General features: G+C 38.7%; 2 protein-coding genes across 3 annotated transcripts; both read left to right on the top strand.

Moving 5' to 3' along the window:
- Positions 1-453: 453 nt before the first annotated feature.
- afmid (arylformamidase) lies at positions 454-7,044 on the top strand. The gene is made up of 11 exons (XM_006790683.3): positions 454-766; positions 1,878-1,968; positions 2,621-2,725; positions 2,818-2,866; positions 2,951-3,036; positions 3,147-3,219; positions 3,421-3,518; positions 3,640-3,718; positions 5,160-5,295; positions 5,765-5,869; positions 6,183-7,044. The coding sequence occupies exons 1-11, from the start codon at positions 740-742 to the stop codon at positions 6,210-6,212; spliced, it is 879 nt and encodes a 292-aa protein (XP_006790746.2). The 5' UTR covers positions 454-739; the 3' UTR covers positions 6,213-7,044.
- An 887-nt stretch (positions 7,045-7,931) lies between these two features.
- cant1b (calcium activated nucleotidase 1b) lies at positions 7,932-17,583 on the top strand. Of its 2 annotated transcripts, none has more exons than XM_006790682.3 (5): positions 7,932-8,175; positions 12,340-12,927; positions 13,018-13,158; positions 13,948-14,151; positions 15,240-17,583. In XM_006790682.3, the coding sequence occupies exons 2-5, from the start codon at positions 12,390-12,392 to the stop codon at positions 15,608-15,610; spliced, it is 1,254 nt and encodes a 417-aa protein (XP_006790745.2). In that variant the 5' UTR covers positions 7,932-8,175; positions 12,340-12,389; the 3' UTR covers positions 15,611-17,583. The 2 variants fall into 2 exon arrangements, with proteins under 2 accessions (XP_006790745.2, XP_006790744.2); XM_006790681.2 differs by lacking the exon at positions 7,932-8,175 and adding an exon at positions 10,088-10,253.
- The last annotated feature ends 44 nt before the right edge of the window (positions 17,584-17,627 follow it).

Here is a 17,627-nt window from a genome sequence, read left to right on the forward strand (position 1 = left end):
TATGTTTACTTATTTTGGCCAAAGTATTTATTCACAAGGCTAAAGACCCACAGTATTTACATGCTATTCATCTGTATGTGTATGTATTAAGCATGTATCTCTGTTCTTCAAGAAATAACCTCACCACTATTAACTGTAACATTTTTTAATGTTTCATTTGGTTTAATATCTATTTAGGTTTAATTTATTAAACATCCGATTTTCATTCAATGCACAGTCTGTATTTTCCATCAGCTGCCCCATGGGTCATCCAAATGACTGTGCTAAATAGATTCCAGCTACCCTCTGTTTTCCTTGTTTTGTCAGCTTTTTTGAATAATTTATAGTTTATGCTATTACTTGTCCTATGGCTCATTGTAGTGTAGGTTTATTCGACATTACATTAACAGTGTCATCTGCACTGTTTGTTAAGCTGTACTTCCTGTATAGCTGTGCTTTAGGTCACATGTTTGATCAAATCCCGGAACTATAGATACACATAAAGAAAATGTAGCTTTTAGCAAGCGTTACTTCCCATTTTTGTAAAGTAAACAATACGGTTTTAAGCCTCTACCACTACCTGTCTGACATGTTCGGGTTAAACATTTCTGAACTATAAACGACCACGTCCACAAGAGACATCGCTGATTTGTTTACTTTTCCAAAACCAGTCTCAGTCTGAAGTTCAGTCCACAGTTGAGAGCACGTCTTCTGTATTCATCAGCCAGCGACGACTTTAAACACCACAGGAGAAAAAATAATGCACTGGACAGAGATGAAGAAAGACGTAAGAGCTTAATTTTTATGATTTTTGTTTTTTCTGTGTTATTAGGATTAGTTCAGTCTTAATTCAGTGTGAGAGATCACCCACCCTGCACAGGATTGAGTTAGGAACCGTCTGCAAAATTACCTGGCTTACTGAAACAACAGACTTGGGCAGTAATATAAAACCTATAAGACATATTTTTCTGCTATTATTTTTTTAATCTTCCGTGTAATGAGAAAATGGAGTGCGCAATTAAATCCCCCATAGAGGGCAAACACCCGGATACTGGTACTTTGGACTGTAAGATATGCTTTATTGATCCCTAAAGTTGGGAAATTACTGCGATATCGCAGCCAAAACTCAAACACAACCCACAACAACATAGTCTAATAAAAAAAGAATAGAGCAATAAAAAATACAAAGTCACACAACAAAATAGTTCAATAAGGTAAAATATTCAAATAAAAAGAATTCTGTTAAATAGTGTAATAAAGACTGATAAAAAATTTAAATAAACTACAACAAAAGAAATATACAGAAATTATATAAAAAGCTGAATATAATGTGATGAAGTGCCTCTATAAAGTTGGTGTGTCTGACATGTCTTTATATTCCCTGTAAAGCACTTTGTAATAGATTGCTGTCTTTAAAAGTGCTATATAAATACATTTTACTTCCTTACTAAAATAAATTTAACAAAGCAAAATAAAACAGAATAAAACAGAATAACACGTACATTACTATAGTTTGTAAAAGTTTTTTTTTAAGTAATTGTCAGATAACAATGCCCAATATACACAGTCTAACTGTTGTGGACAGTTCCTGCAGTGTGCATTTAATAATATTCAGTAGCATTTTTTCCTTTCTTTTTTAGCAGTCCTGGTGTAATTTCACTCACCTATTTCACCTTCCAAATATATTTTTTTAATGTTTTCGTCACAACTATATCACAGGACTCCCATTCTGATAACAATAAAAAGAACTTGGAGTAATATAAGCACCAAAGCAGCGGTGTAATTGCGGCAGCAGACGGCGCTGTTCACCGTATTTACGTCGCTGGTCGCCGGCTGATGGTGGTTGGTGTCTGTTCTTTCATGGCCGCGCAGCTCTCAGGAGTTTCTCTGTCTTGCAGGAGCTCGAGAGGCAGTATTCCCCCAGCAGGTGGTCCCCCAGGATGTCGGCCGACGACGTGATCAAAGCCCACGTGAAGGCTTTAAAGGAAGGTGGGTTTGTTGTGAAGCTGGATACACACGACTGTGAAACCCGGCTGTGGCGAACAGGCAGGGCAGCAGGAACACAGGTGTCGTGCCAAATGTCGGATATTCGGGGATTTGTGTCCGGGTCGATTATTTGTGCCTTACTTTGAAGCCTTGACACATATTCTGACAGAGAAGCTACATTTTTTTTCATTGTGCAGCATTTATAAAAACACCCAGAGTGCTTAATGACTTACTCTAAGACTTACTCTTTAATCTGCCAGATTACAAGATCCTACACCTGTGCATATTACGCATAAAACTACGTATTTTGGATATTTAATGTAGTGTGAGTACTTTTTAAAAACAAAACCTCAGTGAATAAGTAATGCTAATAAGTCTCTCTGTCATTATACATGTAGTTTTAAGGGCTATAAACATATTTGGGGCATTTTTTCTTAAACCTGAAACCTTTTTCCTGATAGAAATCACCATTTTTGCCTGTTTTCATTTTTGATAAATGTTTTTAATTTAAGTGGTAAAATATATATACTGATATGAAAATTCGCAGCATTGCTCAGAATGATTTCTAGTTAATTTGTCAGCAGTAGACAAACATGCATTTGGTCTCTTTGTATCTGTAATCATGGCGTTGTACCTAATGCTGTCTGCTGTTCAGGTACGGAGCGAGCCCGTGGCATGGCTCAAACTTTACTCAATGTCCCATATGGGGAGGGAGATGGAGAGAAACTGGACGTCTATATACCCAACATCAACTCTCTGGGTACGGACATGCATCGTTGCCCCACACACTGTTATCCTCCCGGTACAGAGAAGCTGGTATAGCATTAACAGGCCTCATCCTCTCTCTTTCAGATGTCCACCTTGTTGTTTACATACATGGAGGCTACTGGCAGTTTCTCAGGTCTGTGATGTTGCTGGAATCTCTACATTTCTAACCATAATTAGATTTCTGGGTCATTCATTTTGGGTTTTTGTGATCACACAGCAAAGAGGAGTCTGGGTTCATGGCTGTTCCGCTTGTTGATAAAGGTGTAGTGGTGGTTGCAGTCGGTTACGACATTGCCCCCAAAGGTAGTCTTTTCATTTTTGACAGTATTGTTTCCCGTCTCTCAGGTGAAAAAGGATGATTTAAGAATATGAACTGAAAAATGTCAGCTTCCTACTGTGACCTTTCTTCTCAGGTAACATGGACCTGATGGTATCACAAGTTCGCAGGAGTATTGTCTCTGTCGTTCAGCAGTATTCTCACATCAGGTAGCATTGCTTGTTTTTTATATTTGTATTGTATTGTATTTCTTTCTTTCTTTAGTTCTTTAAACCTGATTATGAAGAATGTCAGGCTTGAAGGATGTCATCTTAAAGCCTCCCAATCTAATGAAATTCTATTTGCAGCTGACTAAAATGTCACTGTCTCTGTTGTAAACGCACTGTGTGTCGTTCTGATGATTCACTCAGCGGTCTGTACCTGTGTGGCCACTCTGCTGGGGCACACCTGGCCGCAATGGTCCTCTCAACTGACTGGTCGCAGTACAGCATCACTCCCCAGATTAAAGGTGAAGGCTGTCAGTTGAAACGGGACATGTAATCAGTAATATAATAAGGCAGAAGTAATTTAGTGTTAACAAAATAGGAGGTTAAAACATGATACACTTTGGTCTTCTGATTGTGTTTTAGGTGCTTTTCTTGTGAGTGGCATCTATGACCTCCTGCCCATCTTGTCCACCTACGTCAACGAGCCTTTGAAGATGACAGAGTAGGTGCCTCACTACACTACAGACTGCGGGATAGCTTCTTTAGTACAACTACATACACCATTTGCGACTCACTTTTTACAGTTATCTGAATTTAGAAACACCAATGTGAACATAGACCCTGTGCTTGGTAACAGTAGTTATACTTAAAGACGGTGGGTTTCAAAAAGTTAATAAATTAATCAAAGCAAATGATGCAGCAATGTGGTATCATAGTATACTCGCAACTGAACATCTGTTGAAGCCCTGTCTTGGACTCTGTAGTGCTTTTGGTAGTCCAGCAGATGTATTCCCAGCAACATTGTTCATTCAAAGGGGAAATGATCCAGATCTAATAATAAAAGTGAATCACTGGGAATTTTTTTTCCCCTTTAATGTTGAAGTTACATTCTAGTTGGTTATTATACCAAAAACAGATCTAAGTTAATATGCCCCGATAAAGGCCAAATTCACCAGTTTTGCTCAGTTGATTGTTTATTATGAGCGCTTAAGGCCTCAAAGCCCTTTAAAATTTGTTATTAACTAGTATCTTCATATTTACATATATAGATAAAGTAAGCTGGACTCTTATGAATAACGGGACAATTATGGTGTTACAGTTTAACCTTTCAAAATTAGCTAGCAACCTACCTCTTAAACTGTCCTACTCTACTGCATGTGCTGCAGACATAATAAGAGTATGTTCTAGAGAACGTTTATATGATGTCTCAAAATTTTTATTTAACTTCTTTGTTGTCTTGTGTTTTATGTAATGGTTGTTATAATTGTAAATAATCGTATCTGAAATTCCTGGATCCAGACCCGGATCAGGATCAACTGCAAAACTGAGTCACTTGAAGTTTGGTTAAACCTCACTTCTGTTCTTACTATTTTAGGAAAATTTATTTCTAACACACAAACCGAACCAATCACTTAACCACCTCAGCAGTGTAGTTAGAAATAAGTTACCAGACCTAGCCTGCTTCTCTTCTTGAGGCTACATTAATTGGTGCTAACACACCTGAATGTTTGGAGGTTGCCTTGGAAGCTTAGTGGTGTAATCCCATTGTTTACAAACTGAAGTTGGGTTTAAAAAGTAATTAGACTTTCACAACTTGTAAACACTTTATGCAATTTCCCAATTTAAATATCTTACTTTCTCAAACTTGGTAGCTGAGGTTGGTTGATGTGCACATTTGTCTTCCTTCTCAATGTGTAAGTCCTTAAACTCATTTTTCATTGTCCAAATGAGTACAAGGACTCCTGCAATAAACCATTTGCATTTGGCTCTAAGTGCCAGTCCGTGTGACGTAAAGAGCATTGTGTGAACGAATGTCATGATGCTCAACACAAAGGAGAAACTGTGCGTGTAAATGTCCTGGCGTTCGTCTGTGTGTCCTCCGTTGGCCTGTGGTGCCAGTCAGTGCCTCATTCCTCTGTCTCGTGGCTGTCTGCTGTTTGCAGGGAGGTGGCAGTTAGGAACAGCCCCAGCAAGCTGGTCCCTCAGCTCAAACTCTCCTCCTGCAGCTGTCAGATTGTTGTGGCTGTTGCTGAGAACGACTCGCCAGAGTTTCGCAAGCAGTCTGAGGAATTTTACAAAGTCAGTACCCGTGTCTGAGAACAGATGCAGTTAATGATCAGTGTATAAGAATAATTCAAGATAAATGATTTAGCCTTTAAAACTCTGATGCTTTGTTACGCCTTTTCTTTGCTCCACTGCTTGTATTGTCCAATTTTCAATTAGAGCTCGTATTCAATTTGCAATACAAGAAAAGCTCCCAAAAATCTAAATTCAAGCTAGGAAATGCTTGTCATTGTTCTTGTAAACAACATTTAATGTATTCCTAAAATGTTCTGTTAAATCATCTGCTGGCCTTGTGGTGATTTGGTGTCTCCACCCAACAAGCAACAATCTTTTAAGATGTAAATCACAACCATTATATCCTGACTCGGAAACATGGGGTTTCTTTTGTTGGTGGAAACATCAATATACTTTCTAAATATGTTGTTATGCAAATCTGATATTTCCTCTGCTCTTTTTCTTGCTACCTCTTGTATTTCCTTTTAAGACTTTGGAGGCGTCAGGGCTGAATGTCACCATGGAGGATGTGGCGAATACAGATCACTTCAGTATTATTGAGAAGCTGGTTGACGGAGAGTATCACCTAACAAAGGTAAATATGCAAACAAAACCAAAGTTATTGAAAATGATTATTAATGTCAGTGCTTTTTTTACCACTCACCCTGTCTTTCAAAGCTTTATGAGATCAATATACTGTATTAACTTATAGCCTAGTCAAATTTCACCTCCTAACATTCAGCCGCTCTTTTACTAAAAAGACTAAAAGTTTACAAGTCAAAAAAGTATCTCTGTAGATTATCTTTTCATCAAATGTTCAACAAATGTAGTTGATTTTAACCTAATTTCTGCACATGTTTATGGATTATACGTTTTGTCATCATCTTAATTTCCTGGTTTCTTTGTAGCTTCTCCTGAAGATGATGGGGAAGAGCTGAGGTGTTTTATCCATCATCTAATATCAACATACCTCGGTATCAACGAACACCTCTGGACAGAGCCATCATGCAGCAACACTGACTGAAATATGCATTGTTTCAGATTTGTACTCTGGTAAATCTACATTTTGTGTCCATTTGGATCCTTTGTCAGTGAGGTGCCGTGGATTGTTTTGATGTCTAGTTTCACTATTTATGACCTTGTTCACTGTAGTTACTGCTTCTTTTTTTCTTTTTAAGGCCTAAGCTTTGTATGTTTCAGCCACCATGCTATGAAATTGTGTGCCTAAAACTAAGTCACATAAAAATGGCAATGGTAGTAAAACTATAATTTTAGATTCAGTTTGCACAATAGCTGTTAAGTAATCTCTTAAAATGTTTGTCCTGTCTCGTACCTTGCAAAGTCGATTGTTAGTTTTGGTATATTTCCGGTGTTTGTGTGTGTGGGGGTCTGTCTGGTTTGTGAATTTTTATTGTATTTCTTTTTTTTGGGACAACAATAGGAGCTTATGTCAACAATAATGAAACCGAATGTAGCTTTTTATTATAACTTCCACAATGCTTACATGTCACCCAGGGAACTTTAATATGTTGTTGCTGATAAGGAAAATAATGTGTCTTTGCAGTTTTTATTTGATTATAATCTAGTTCAAGAATCTGAATATTCAGGTGTTATTTTAAATTGCATATACAACTAAACTGAAACTGATGCACATCACTACTTATGGCCATTACTCTAACATCTGACGAAACTGTTTACATGACTATGTACACTGTGTTCTGTTTATCGTTACTTATAAAGAGAACAACCAGTAAATGTTTATATTTGAGAAGCGATAATGCTGTCAGTCAAATTTATCTTTGTTTATTGTTTTCTTGTTTAGGAAATGATTTAAACTTGGATACAAGTGTGCAAAGGTAGCGAGGGACTCTAAATCTACTTGGAAAACAACAATTACATGTTCGTGCAGTATAACTAATGCAATATTCTATTTTAAAATATTACAGATACTTCATTTATATTGAAAACTATAAATGGCAACTAATCAGTGCTGTTTTATTGTTCTAAAGGCAGTTCCAGCAACAGTTTTACAGTTTTACTGTACAGTTTGGCCCATTTTGGATAGTGATAGATTTTAACTCAAGCAGTGATTGAGGTGCAGACTTGCATCTTTAATTCAAGGTCTTTAACAAAAGTCTTTAAGGATTACAGCAATTGTTTTTCACATAGCTGTTCATTTTCAGAGGCTTAAAAGAAAATGGATCAACTAGATTAAGTCACAATATTAGGACTGTTTTGACCCTTGGATGAAAACCTGCAGTGTTGTACAGCCTGAAGTCATTGACATCACCAAATGCTGTTTTTCCTCCCTTGAAATGCTCTGCCTATATTTTTTTTAAACAGTCAGTACCATACTTTTTGTGTATTGTTGAAAACCTAAGTTTAGGCTATAGAAAAAACTTCACATTATAATGTAAATAATTCCACATATTGAGTACTAAAGTAATAAGGTAGTTTGATGCTAATATTACTTGCAGTACTGTAAGCCGCCCTGCTCTCTTTTAAATAACACAATCATGCCATAAATAAAACATAAATACATACATAAAAAGTTAAAGTACATATTTTAAAACACAAATGTGTGTTGTTTTAACTGACGTAATAGTGTGGGTAATTGTTGTGTACTCGGTTGGTTCAGGAGCGCTTTGTGTGGATCTTGAAGCCTTTTAAAACGATGATCGTGATGATTACAGTGGTTATGATGACATTCCCCCTGTCAACTGGATATCATTAGTAAGTTAGTAGTCATGGTGATTACTGAGTCATAATTTGGATGTGCAGACGCCCAGTTTAGCTGCTCCGGAGTCTCGGAACAGGAGGAGCTAATCATCGAGAAACTTCCAACCGAACAGTCCCATCAAAGATGGACAGCCGGGCTGATTTACAGACTGTCTACACCAGGTGAGTCCTCAGAGTCTCAGCGAAGAACTCGACCTATTGAACCCTTGAAGAAGTTCATTGATTTTAAATCCGAGGAATAAATGTTGGTAGTAACGTTAAGATGCTAGCCGATGCTAGCTGCGTGGCTAACGGGAGCCGGTGCGTTTCTAACTCTCATAAAGTGTTTAGCCAACTCTTATGTGGCTACTTTAAATACGTTAAATCCTTTAGGTTTTCACAGTTTGAGACTCCAGTCTACGGCTGTGCTTGTGTGAGAAAGTCGGGCAAAGTTTACAAACTGCCAGGGGGTGATTTGTTTGGGTTTTTACAGGTCGCCTTATCTCCGCTTTCGTGGCCGTGTGGACGCAGGTCGGCACCAAGCGACGGGGGGGTGGGGGGTTGGTTATTCAACAGGCAACTAGTGAGAGATACCTCACTTCATCTGGGACTTCAGCGTTTTTATTTTGTGCTTATTTACACGTTTAAACAGTGTCCCACGTATTTACTAGCTTAAAGAGATGTGCTGATCTGTCCCAGTTGTTAAGATGATGAGCAGAAAGGAGAGCAGCTAAACTAGTCTTTACAGTAAATAAGTGAACGCAGAGGTTTACAAAACTGTAATATAAGGCCATAAAACAAACAGGATATATTGTATTTATCCCAAAAGTTGTGAAACTCTCAGATTTGTTATAGATGTTAAATAATGAACACAACCTAAACAGAATAGATTGAATAGCTCTAATAAGTAGATTGCGATAAAGGTCATTACGAATAAAAAAGGCTATATTATCTATATCTTATACAAATAATTTAAAGTTAAAATATATACAGTAATATTAAATGGTTATTAAACACGTAGTTCGGTGTAACAGAGTGCATTTATGAGTTTAAGAAGTAGAAATCGCAATTAAATACAATGCAATATATTATTGATGCCAAACCTTTAATCTGCCCAGTTTGTGATATATCAAACTTAATAATTGTGCAGCTCATTTTTCTTGTTTAGTGATCTCACAACAGAGATGTTAACGTCCTCAGACTGTTGTAACTTTATGGTCCATCCCGTGGTAAATGGAACTGCATTGTTTCTAATGAGCACCAGGAAGCAACTCAGGTGATTGCAAAAGGACTTCAGGTTGAAAACGGCCCTCTGCCCCTATGCTCTGACCTCAGTCAACCCTTTTCCTTTTAGGTCATACTGAGTAAAACTCAAAGTCTATTTTATATAATTATGGTCATTTTGAGAAACAGAAAGGAGGGTTACCCAGGATATCGTCACTGGTTAAGGATTTGTCAATCAGAAGACATTGTATAACAGGAATTCACAATATGACCACAAACCAGTGGGTGATAACACTTTGACTCCACCCATCTTTCGTACCATTCATGGTTCCAAGCCCAGCTTTGTTTATTCAGCCTTAAATAAGATAAGGAAGAAGTTGATGATTGGTAACTAGAGAAAAAATGATATTTTCCTTCATTTGCTCGGAAAGGTTTTTATCTTGACCTTGAAAACAGGGTGTACTTCTTAGGTGATAGCTTTGTTAACACAGCTGAGAAATGACCAGGGTTTATTGGACGTTGAAAAGCAGTAAAAGTCAAGAAAATAAACTTTGTCATTCGGACACTTTATAAAACATGGTTACAACGTCCTTTACAGAACACAATAAAAAAAAAGATCAAAGTAGAAATGGAGTTTGCCAACCTTTGTGCCTACCTTTATTTGTCTTTCTTGGTTCCCTGTTGTTCATTACTTTTGTTAAAAATGTAACCAATATATTGTTGGAAAGCAAAGCTTGGTCCTGATTCAAAGTGCTTCAGGATGACCTAAAAGTTCATTGAGCTTACTCATCTGTAATTGCTGACCAGGGCTCCTTTGTTCTCCTCAATTCATTATTGAAACTTTCTTGGCTCTGCAGGAAGGGGGAGAAATTTGAGATAGCCGACAAGGAGAGAAAAGGAGGAGACTCTGCGAGATCAGATAGTCATGTTGAACGAGGGCTGGCGGAAGGGGGACAGGGAGTTTATTATGGGAAGCGTGCAAAGGAGAACAAACATGACAGTCGTGGCGTGTTCAGGAGTGAAGAGGCGAGGCAAGGGTGAATAATTGAACACTTCATACAGCGTACAGTGAGGCTGTGTCTGGCTCTCCAGGGATGTGAATTATGGGCCGTATAGTCAGTAGCAACAATGAAGGGTTTGTTTTATAGCCAAGTGCTTGCTAATTTGACATGTGTGTATTTGTGTATGTGGTTTGGAGAGCATGTTAATCGGGAGGTCTGAACTTGTCTAGAGAACTGTTCAAGAGGCAGTTCTCTGGAAAAACTGTGGTGGGAGATTATGTGAAGTATTTCAATAACACGAAACAGGATGTTGCCAAGTCTTTTCTGGTTTGCTTTTTTACACAAATTTTCAGATGCGAGTCTTTCGAAGCATAGGCTTGTTTCCTGTTTAATGTTGTTGCTCTTTAACAGAGAGAGAGACAGAGTTTTATTGATGCTGCTGTAATGATGCTGATATAATTTGACTATAATTTTGTTTTATTTATTTCTGCTGTCAGTGTTTAATTTATAGCTGTAGTAATGTTCACTGTTTAGGATTAAGTTCTGCCGGATTGCAAATGGTTGTATAGCAAATAAGGTAATCTTTTAAGATGTATGCTAAATATATTTTTTATAGTTATGATAATGGCACATTATTACTATACTTTATTAAGAGCACAATCTGTTTTAGTGGTGCAGCTTTTTTTACTGTGCCGGTTTATCGAGGGTCACCTTGGCACCCTTTGCTTTTACAAAACAAACACACTTCTTGTGCTTCAGGCAACTTACTAACTATTTGTGAAATGCGCAGCAGATCCAAGTACCCATTTTTAACTGAGTAGACCGTGGTTTGTTAAAACAGTCACTACTGTTGAACTCAACGTTTATTGAGCATACTGTTTAACTTTTTTCTTGGTGTCAAGCTTTAATACATTCATTCACTTCATGTACTACCAGCAGAAGATGACAAACTGATACAACCACACCTCTACGCATCATAAAAATGTTTACCAGGATAATTTTGTGTCACAGAGTAACTAAAAAATTGTGTTATCAGGAACTGAGCATCCCAGCCTTGCTTGTAACTGGATGACATTGCATTTTTCTTGTAATCTGATGAGCTTTTCTCTGAAACCACAGAGGGACATTGCTTAATTGCTTAGTGTAGTACATCCTGTACCACCACCCAGATCCTAGCACATCTCCTGATGTGATATATGTTGCTGAATCGTATTTGCATACAAAATGTTAACTTTTAGCCTGTAAGTCCCTTTATTCTGCACCCTCCTGTTCTGTCCTGTTCCTGTTCTGGTTGAGAGTAACAAAAGAAACATAAGGTTCACATTTTGGGGGGGGGGAGTTAAATTGCACAAAAGCTTCCTGTATATAGTCTGATAAATCTGCCTTGTTGTTTTATGTTGCCTCTGTTTTATGTTACTATTAAACTGATTGTTTAAAGTCTTAAATGTCTAACCAGGGATGGCAGCTCCACATGGTTAAACATCGTTGTCACATAGCTCATATGTACCAATAATATTTACCAGTGCTTTCATTTTTAAATAAACGGATGAAATAAACGGAGCAAAGATCTGGTAACTGGCACCCCCTCCATTCAGAGGACGTAGGATGGGTCAGCTACCTCCTCGGTATTCTGCCCGAACAGCACAACAAAGACCTGCTGTGTATACAGAACAATAGGAACAAGAGCCCAGTTTTCCTTCTGGTCGTCCTCTGCCCTTTGTTCATTCTTTCTATATATTTCAAGTTTTAGTCATTTTTCTACTCAAATTTTACTTAAATATTTTGTTGAAAATTGATCAAAGTTGCAAATTTGATTATAAGCTTTCATTTTTTACAGTACCTCATAATGCACATGAAATGTTTGACGTGATATGTGTAGATATCATTTGTTTATTGTTTCCATTGTTGGAAAGGGAGAGCTCATCATCAGTTTCTGTTTTTAACATCAAAACGCAGTTACACAAATATTCAGTAAAGCTTGGTTTGAGCAGTTTGATGTAGGAACCGTTTTCTTTTCCAAGCACTTTGTTCTTTGTCAGATTTTGACTTTTTATATTTCCTTTTTACAATGTATCCTCCATCATGCCCCTCTGCTGATAATCCTCTTTGTGTTCATTTCCAGACCATAATCACCCCCAGACCACAGACAGTAAGGATGAAAAGGATACTTCAATGACCTCCTTTGGCATGGCTGCGCGAGGCCTCCCACTGGCCTTAGCATCCATGACTCAAACTGCTACCTCCGACACGCGCTTCCACCCAAAATGGCGAGCGATTGCCGTGGCGACCCTGTTCGCTTTAGTGCTCATGTTATATTTGCACCGGACTGTAGAGGACTGGGAGCGTCCAACCAAAGGTTTCTACCGGAACAGAGTTCACAGCTTTCAAATGGTCGATGAGGGTGAGGATGACTTATTCAGGGACACCAATAGACAAGTTGCACGAAAACCCGGCCGCCAGCAGAGGAGGGAAAAACCGTACAATCACACATATCCTTTGAGTCCACCTGAGAAGACGCTGCACGGCACCCGTTACCGCATAGGAGTGATTGCAGACTTGGACAAAGCATCACAGAGCTCAAAGGATCAGACGTGGTTCAGCTACATGAAAAGAGGTCACCTGACTGTTTCAGCCTCCGGCGACAGACTGGAAGTGGAATGGGATGCGGAGACGGTCACCCTGGAGAGTCATCTGGCTGAGAAAGGACGAGGTACGTGAACTCAGTGAAGGAACTCAGATTTATAGTTGCATCTAAATATTGTTTTTGTGCTTAAAATTACGTGTGTTAACTCCTCTGCAGGTATGGAGCTATCTGAGCTGGTAGCATTCAATGGTCACCTGTATACTGTGGACGACCGTACAGGTGTGGTGTACAGGATTGAGGGCAACCAGGCAGTTCCTTGGGTTATATTACCTGATGGTGATGGCTCAGTCTCCAAAGGTGAGTCCTTTTCAAAACTCCTGAAGTCTCAACTCACAAACTCCACAGTGCTCTTCACACAGCTTCAGGCGGCACTGGGAGCATTTCAGAAGCAAATAGTTTATTCGCTGTTTTTTTTTGTTTTCGTTTTATCTTTCTGCCATGTTCTGCACCTGCTCTGTGAAACTTGATCTGGCTTCTCTGAAAGATAAACCTGGTGTTGAAAAAATACACCAGGAAGTGTCCCTGCAGGGAGACTTCTGAAACGTGCCAGAATGCAGCGCTTTCAAATATAATGTATTACTGGGTTTATAGGGATCTTTGTGTCCAGAGGAGGAAAACAATCTGAACAATATGCTGGTCTTAAACAACACAATATGGTTCTTAATGAAATAAAGACAGATAACAGCAGCTGTGGATATGCTAAGGTGGAGTAAAGATGGCCAATTAAGTTGGTAAATTAAAAACACAACACGGACTCCAAAACTTCAGGGATCATTTCAGGGAACAGTCACCCTGTTGAGACTATTCAAACCAGTTTATAATGCAATAGAGAGACTGCTGTAATGAGACTTGTGATGCACTCTCCATTGGATGTTAATGGTCCATTTATTTAGCAATAATTCAGCGTACCACTGCTCATGTAAATCCACTATTAGGCAATAAATTAAATATGATGAAACTAAACCACTGCATGGTAGTCCACTTGGTTAGTCAAACACTGGTGCTGTCAAAACAGTTTTTCTTTGTTCATTTGAAAATAAACAACCAAAAATGTCTCACTTATGTGTCTTTTGTTTGCTTGTGCAGGTTTCAAGGCAGAGTGGCTCGCAGTAAAGGATGAGCACCTGTTTGTTGGAGGCCTGGGGAAGGAATGGACGACGACTTCTGGGGACGTCATCAACAACAATCCCGAGTGGGTAAAAGTTGTTGGCATCAGTGGGGAGGTGGAGCATCAAAACTGGGTGCCGCACTACAACGCCCTACGGAGTGCAGCGGGGATCAAACCACCAGGTACAGTTGGGTGTGTTTTGGGTTTTTTTGTTTTGTTTTGTTTTTCAGTACAGTCTGAATTAGTAATCAGGCTTTATTTCTATTTATTATTAAACTTCTTGTAGACCAACTTATAACCTATAAATTTTGCTAAATGCTTATGTTATATTTGCCTATTTAATTAAAACAAAAATCACTGATTTACTGCTTTGAGGTTTTTTGTTTGTTTTTGTTAAATACAGATTTCATATCTTTTTTTTAGGACTAGTATTTGCAGTTTTCTTCTGAAACTACAGTCGGACCAAAATCAAGCTGGCCCCGTTTTCCCTGTTAGTGTAGCGAAATGCAGACGGAGACAGGAAATGTTTTGTAATCCTCTCATGAGCCAGCATGGCTGCTATGATGACAACAGCAGTCCACAAAGTTGTACATTACCAAAAAACCCAGCTTAATCCAACTTTTTACTCTTTTTACCTTCTGTGCAGCCAAAAACATTTGGTTTATGGGTTATGTAACAGAACAGTAACACACAGGTAACAGTCAGCACTTGTTAAGTAAGAGGTCAACTACTTCTCTCTCACGAACTGGCTAAACATCAGAGAAAGTTGCACTTTTGTCCTCCCAACACTTTGTCTTCTGATGTAGTCAACTAGATATGCGAGCTAAGACTTTCTGTTCTGTGGGAATGTCAAGGTTAACTGGAGGACAAAAAAAAATTTATACAAAGCTAAGTTGTCTTCAGACAATTGTGAGAGGGTTTCATTTTATTCCCCTTATGCGTTCCACATGGCCTGCTCTCACATGTGATTTAAACTAGAAACCAAAACCTGAATCCTTGTCGTGCCAATAATCCCGTCTCTTGCCCACAGCTACTGCTATACATTGGTTTATAGAGACTAAAGACTTTAAGCATAAATTGGGTTTGAATTCTGGTATAACTGGGCTTAATGGGAAGCTTGATAATGTATAAAAGCCAAATTCAAGCACAAAACAAAGAGCTTAAAAAATAATTGAAACCAAAATATTTGGGAAAGGACAAAACATTGTGAAATGTGAAAATTAACCACAACTCCTTGCATTCATTTCCGTTACCTGTCTTTGTTCTCTAGGCTACCTTATCCACGAATCAGCAGCTTGGAGTGAGCGTCTCCAGCGGTGGTTCTTCCTCCCTCGCCGGGCCAGTCACGAGCGTTACGAAGAGACGGCAGATGAGCGGCGTGCCACCAACCTCCTGTTGTCCTGCCCTGCAGACTTCCGCTCCGTCAGCGTGCAGCGCGTCGGACCGCTCAACCTCACACGTGGCTTCTCCTCTTTTAAATTTGTCCCAGACACAGATGATCAAATCATCCTAGCCCTAAAATCAGAGGAGGATGCAGGCAAGATTGCCACCTACATCATAGCGTTTACACTAGACGGCCAGGTGCTGCTGCCTGAGACAAAGATAGGAGATGTAAAATATGAAGGGCTCGAGTTTATTTGAAAGAGGCAGTGCTGAATCTGCAGCATTCCTGTGCAATATGATGTGACCAGATTCAGAGATTATATAACCACAATTATTGAGAGACACAAGAAAAGTTAAAAGGGAAACCCTGAAGCGTAGCTGTGTGTCGCCAACCACAGACTGGCTGACTGATGCAGCCAAAAAACAAATGTTTTAAAGGCATTACTACTTAATTTAAGCACTGCTACATTGCTGTCTAAACTTCCTGGTTTGACACTACTGAGTCTGTTAAACACCAGATAAGATGTAGATCTCCTTTCCTGCAGCCGAACTCTGCTGGTCAGACACTCAGGGAAATGAGACGAAGGAGCATTTTAAAAAAAATAAAAGTTAATGTTCTTACATTACTTGAAATATTTAAGGTCACTTGTTGCTTTGGATTTTATTTATCCTTTTGGATACACTGAGGTTTTGTCATAATAGAAACAGAACAGGCCCAAACATGTTCACGTGTTTTATATCGGCTGTTCTGTAAATGATAAGTTGTGCTACGTAAGTCTAGAGGGGTGTACTATGCAGCAAAATTAAGCAGGTAGTGAGATATGTTGAGTTTGGAGTCAAAGTTTTCAGTGTCACAAAGGTGACTTCTCTTTTACTTTCGTTTGAGATCATTATGCTGAATGTAATCTGGGTTTTACAGACCAGCATGCTTTACTCACTTGTTCTCTCATGACATGCTCTAAGAGTGACACGTTCCCGTCTGAGGGGATACATTTTTATATAGAACTTGTTCAGGTACTACTGAACAACAGTGCAGTAAAGTTACTGTGGCACAAACTGTGTCAACTTAGTGATGCAGAAAATGCATAAATAGGTGTTTTTCTTTGGTCTTACTTTGTTACTAAGTCTAGTTTACACTGTCAGTATGACATCCTGATAGAAGACCAATCAGAGAATTGATTAGTCTGTAATTATTAAAAAAAATATTCACTTAAGAAAATCAATTATTCACTTTAATTCGGACCAAAGACTGAGTGACCCATATCGTCTTCATTATGAGGAACTCTCAGACTCAAATGCAGTTTGAATGTTTAAATGGATCCAGTTTAAAAGCTGTAATACGCAGCTGTCATATTAGAAATAAACCCCAGCATGAAGTTTGCACTATATGGAAAAAAATTTTATGTTCTTCATATCACTTCATGACCCATTTCTGCTGATTGGCACTCCATCGGTTTATGTTGTGCAGAAGAGAGTCAAAGGACATCAAATGCCCCCCTTTCATGTGAGTGAGCACAGAGCCTGAAGCAAAAGGCCTAAAGCTGCTTTCACAGTTTTCAGATCTTCCAGCAGGATGTCACTCTGATTTCTTTACTTCGTATCATTGTTACCGCTTTAGCTTTAGTAAACCTGTAGACTTATTGATTGTTTGGATTGAAATGTATAAGGCCTTTAATCATGTGGTCTAGTTACAAACAGGTGTACAGTTCTGTACACACACACACACACACACTATAACCTCTTCTTTGATTTTCTGTTAGCCAATCAGAACACAACCAATGGATTCTTGGTTTCTTTTGGCTGGTTGGTGGTCAGGCTCTACATCTTTTTTTAACTTTGACCGTGGTGCCAGCAAGAGATCTTGCACTCCACATGTGCTTTGCTCACTGCTGCACAAACCATTGAAATAAAAGGTTTTCAGATCAGAGGGGTACTGTCCACATGTTCTGTGTGTAAGCTTGTCTGAGCGAGCACACACACACACACACACGTTAATTGTCACTGAAGGTTTTGTCAAACCAGCTTATGCAAAGAAAGCCTGACTAAACCAAACTTGCTTCCTATTACACCCCTCAGCTTAAATGTTGCCTCACATGTGTTGAGTAATTATGATAAGCTTCTCAAGCCAGAGAACATGTGAATCACCAGCTGTTTAATGTAACCATAATTAATCATTAATATATTCCCTGTATCCCCTGAAAATATATTAATAAAATTTCTTCTCCTTTAAATGTTCGCGTGTGAATCGTGATTTAAACAAGAAACCAAAATCTTA

The sequence above is a fragment of the Neolamprologus brichardi genome, chromosome 6 (genome assembly GCF_056152115.1).
Source record: "Neolamprologus brichardi isolate AB-2024 chromosome 6, ASM5615211v1, whole genome shotgun sequence".
Lineage (NCBI taxonomy): Eukaryota > Metazoa > Chordata > Actinopteri > Cichliformes > Cichlidae > Neolamprologus > Neolamprologus brichardi.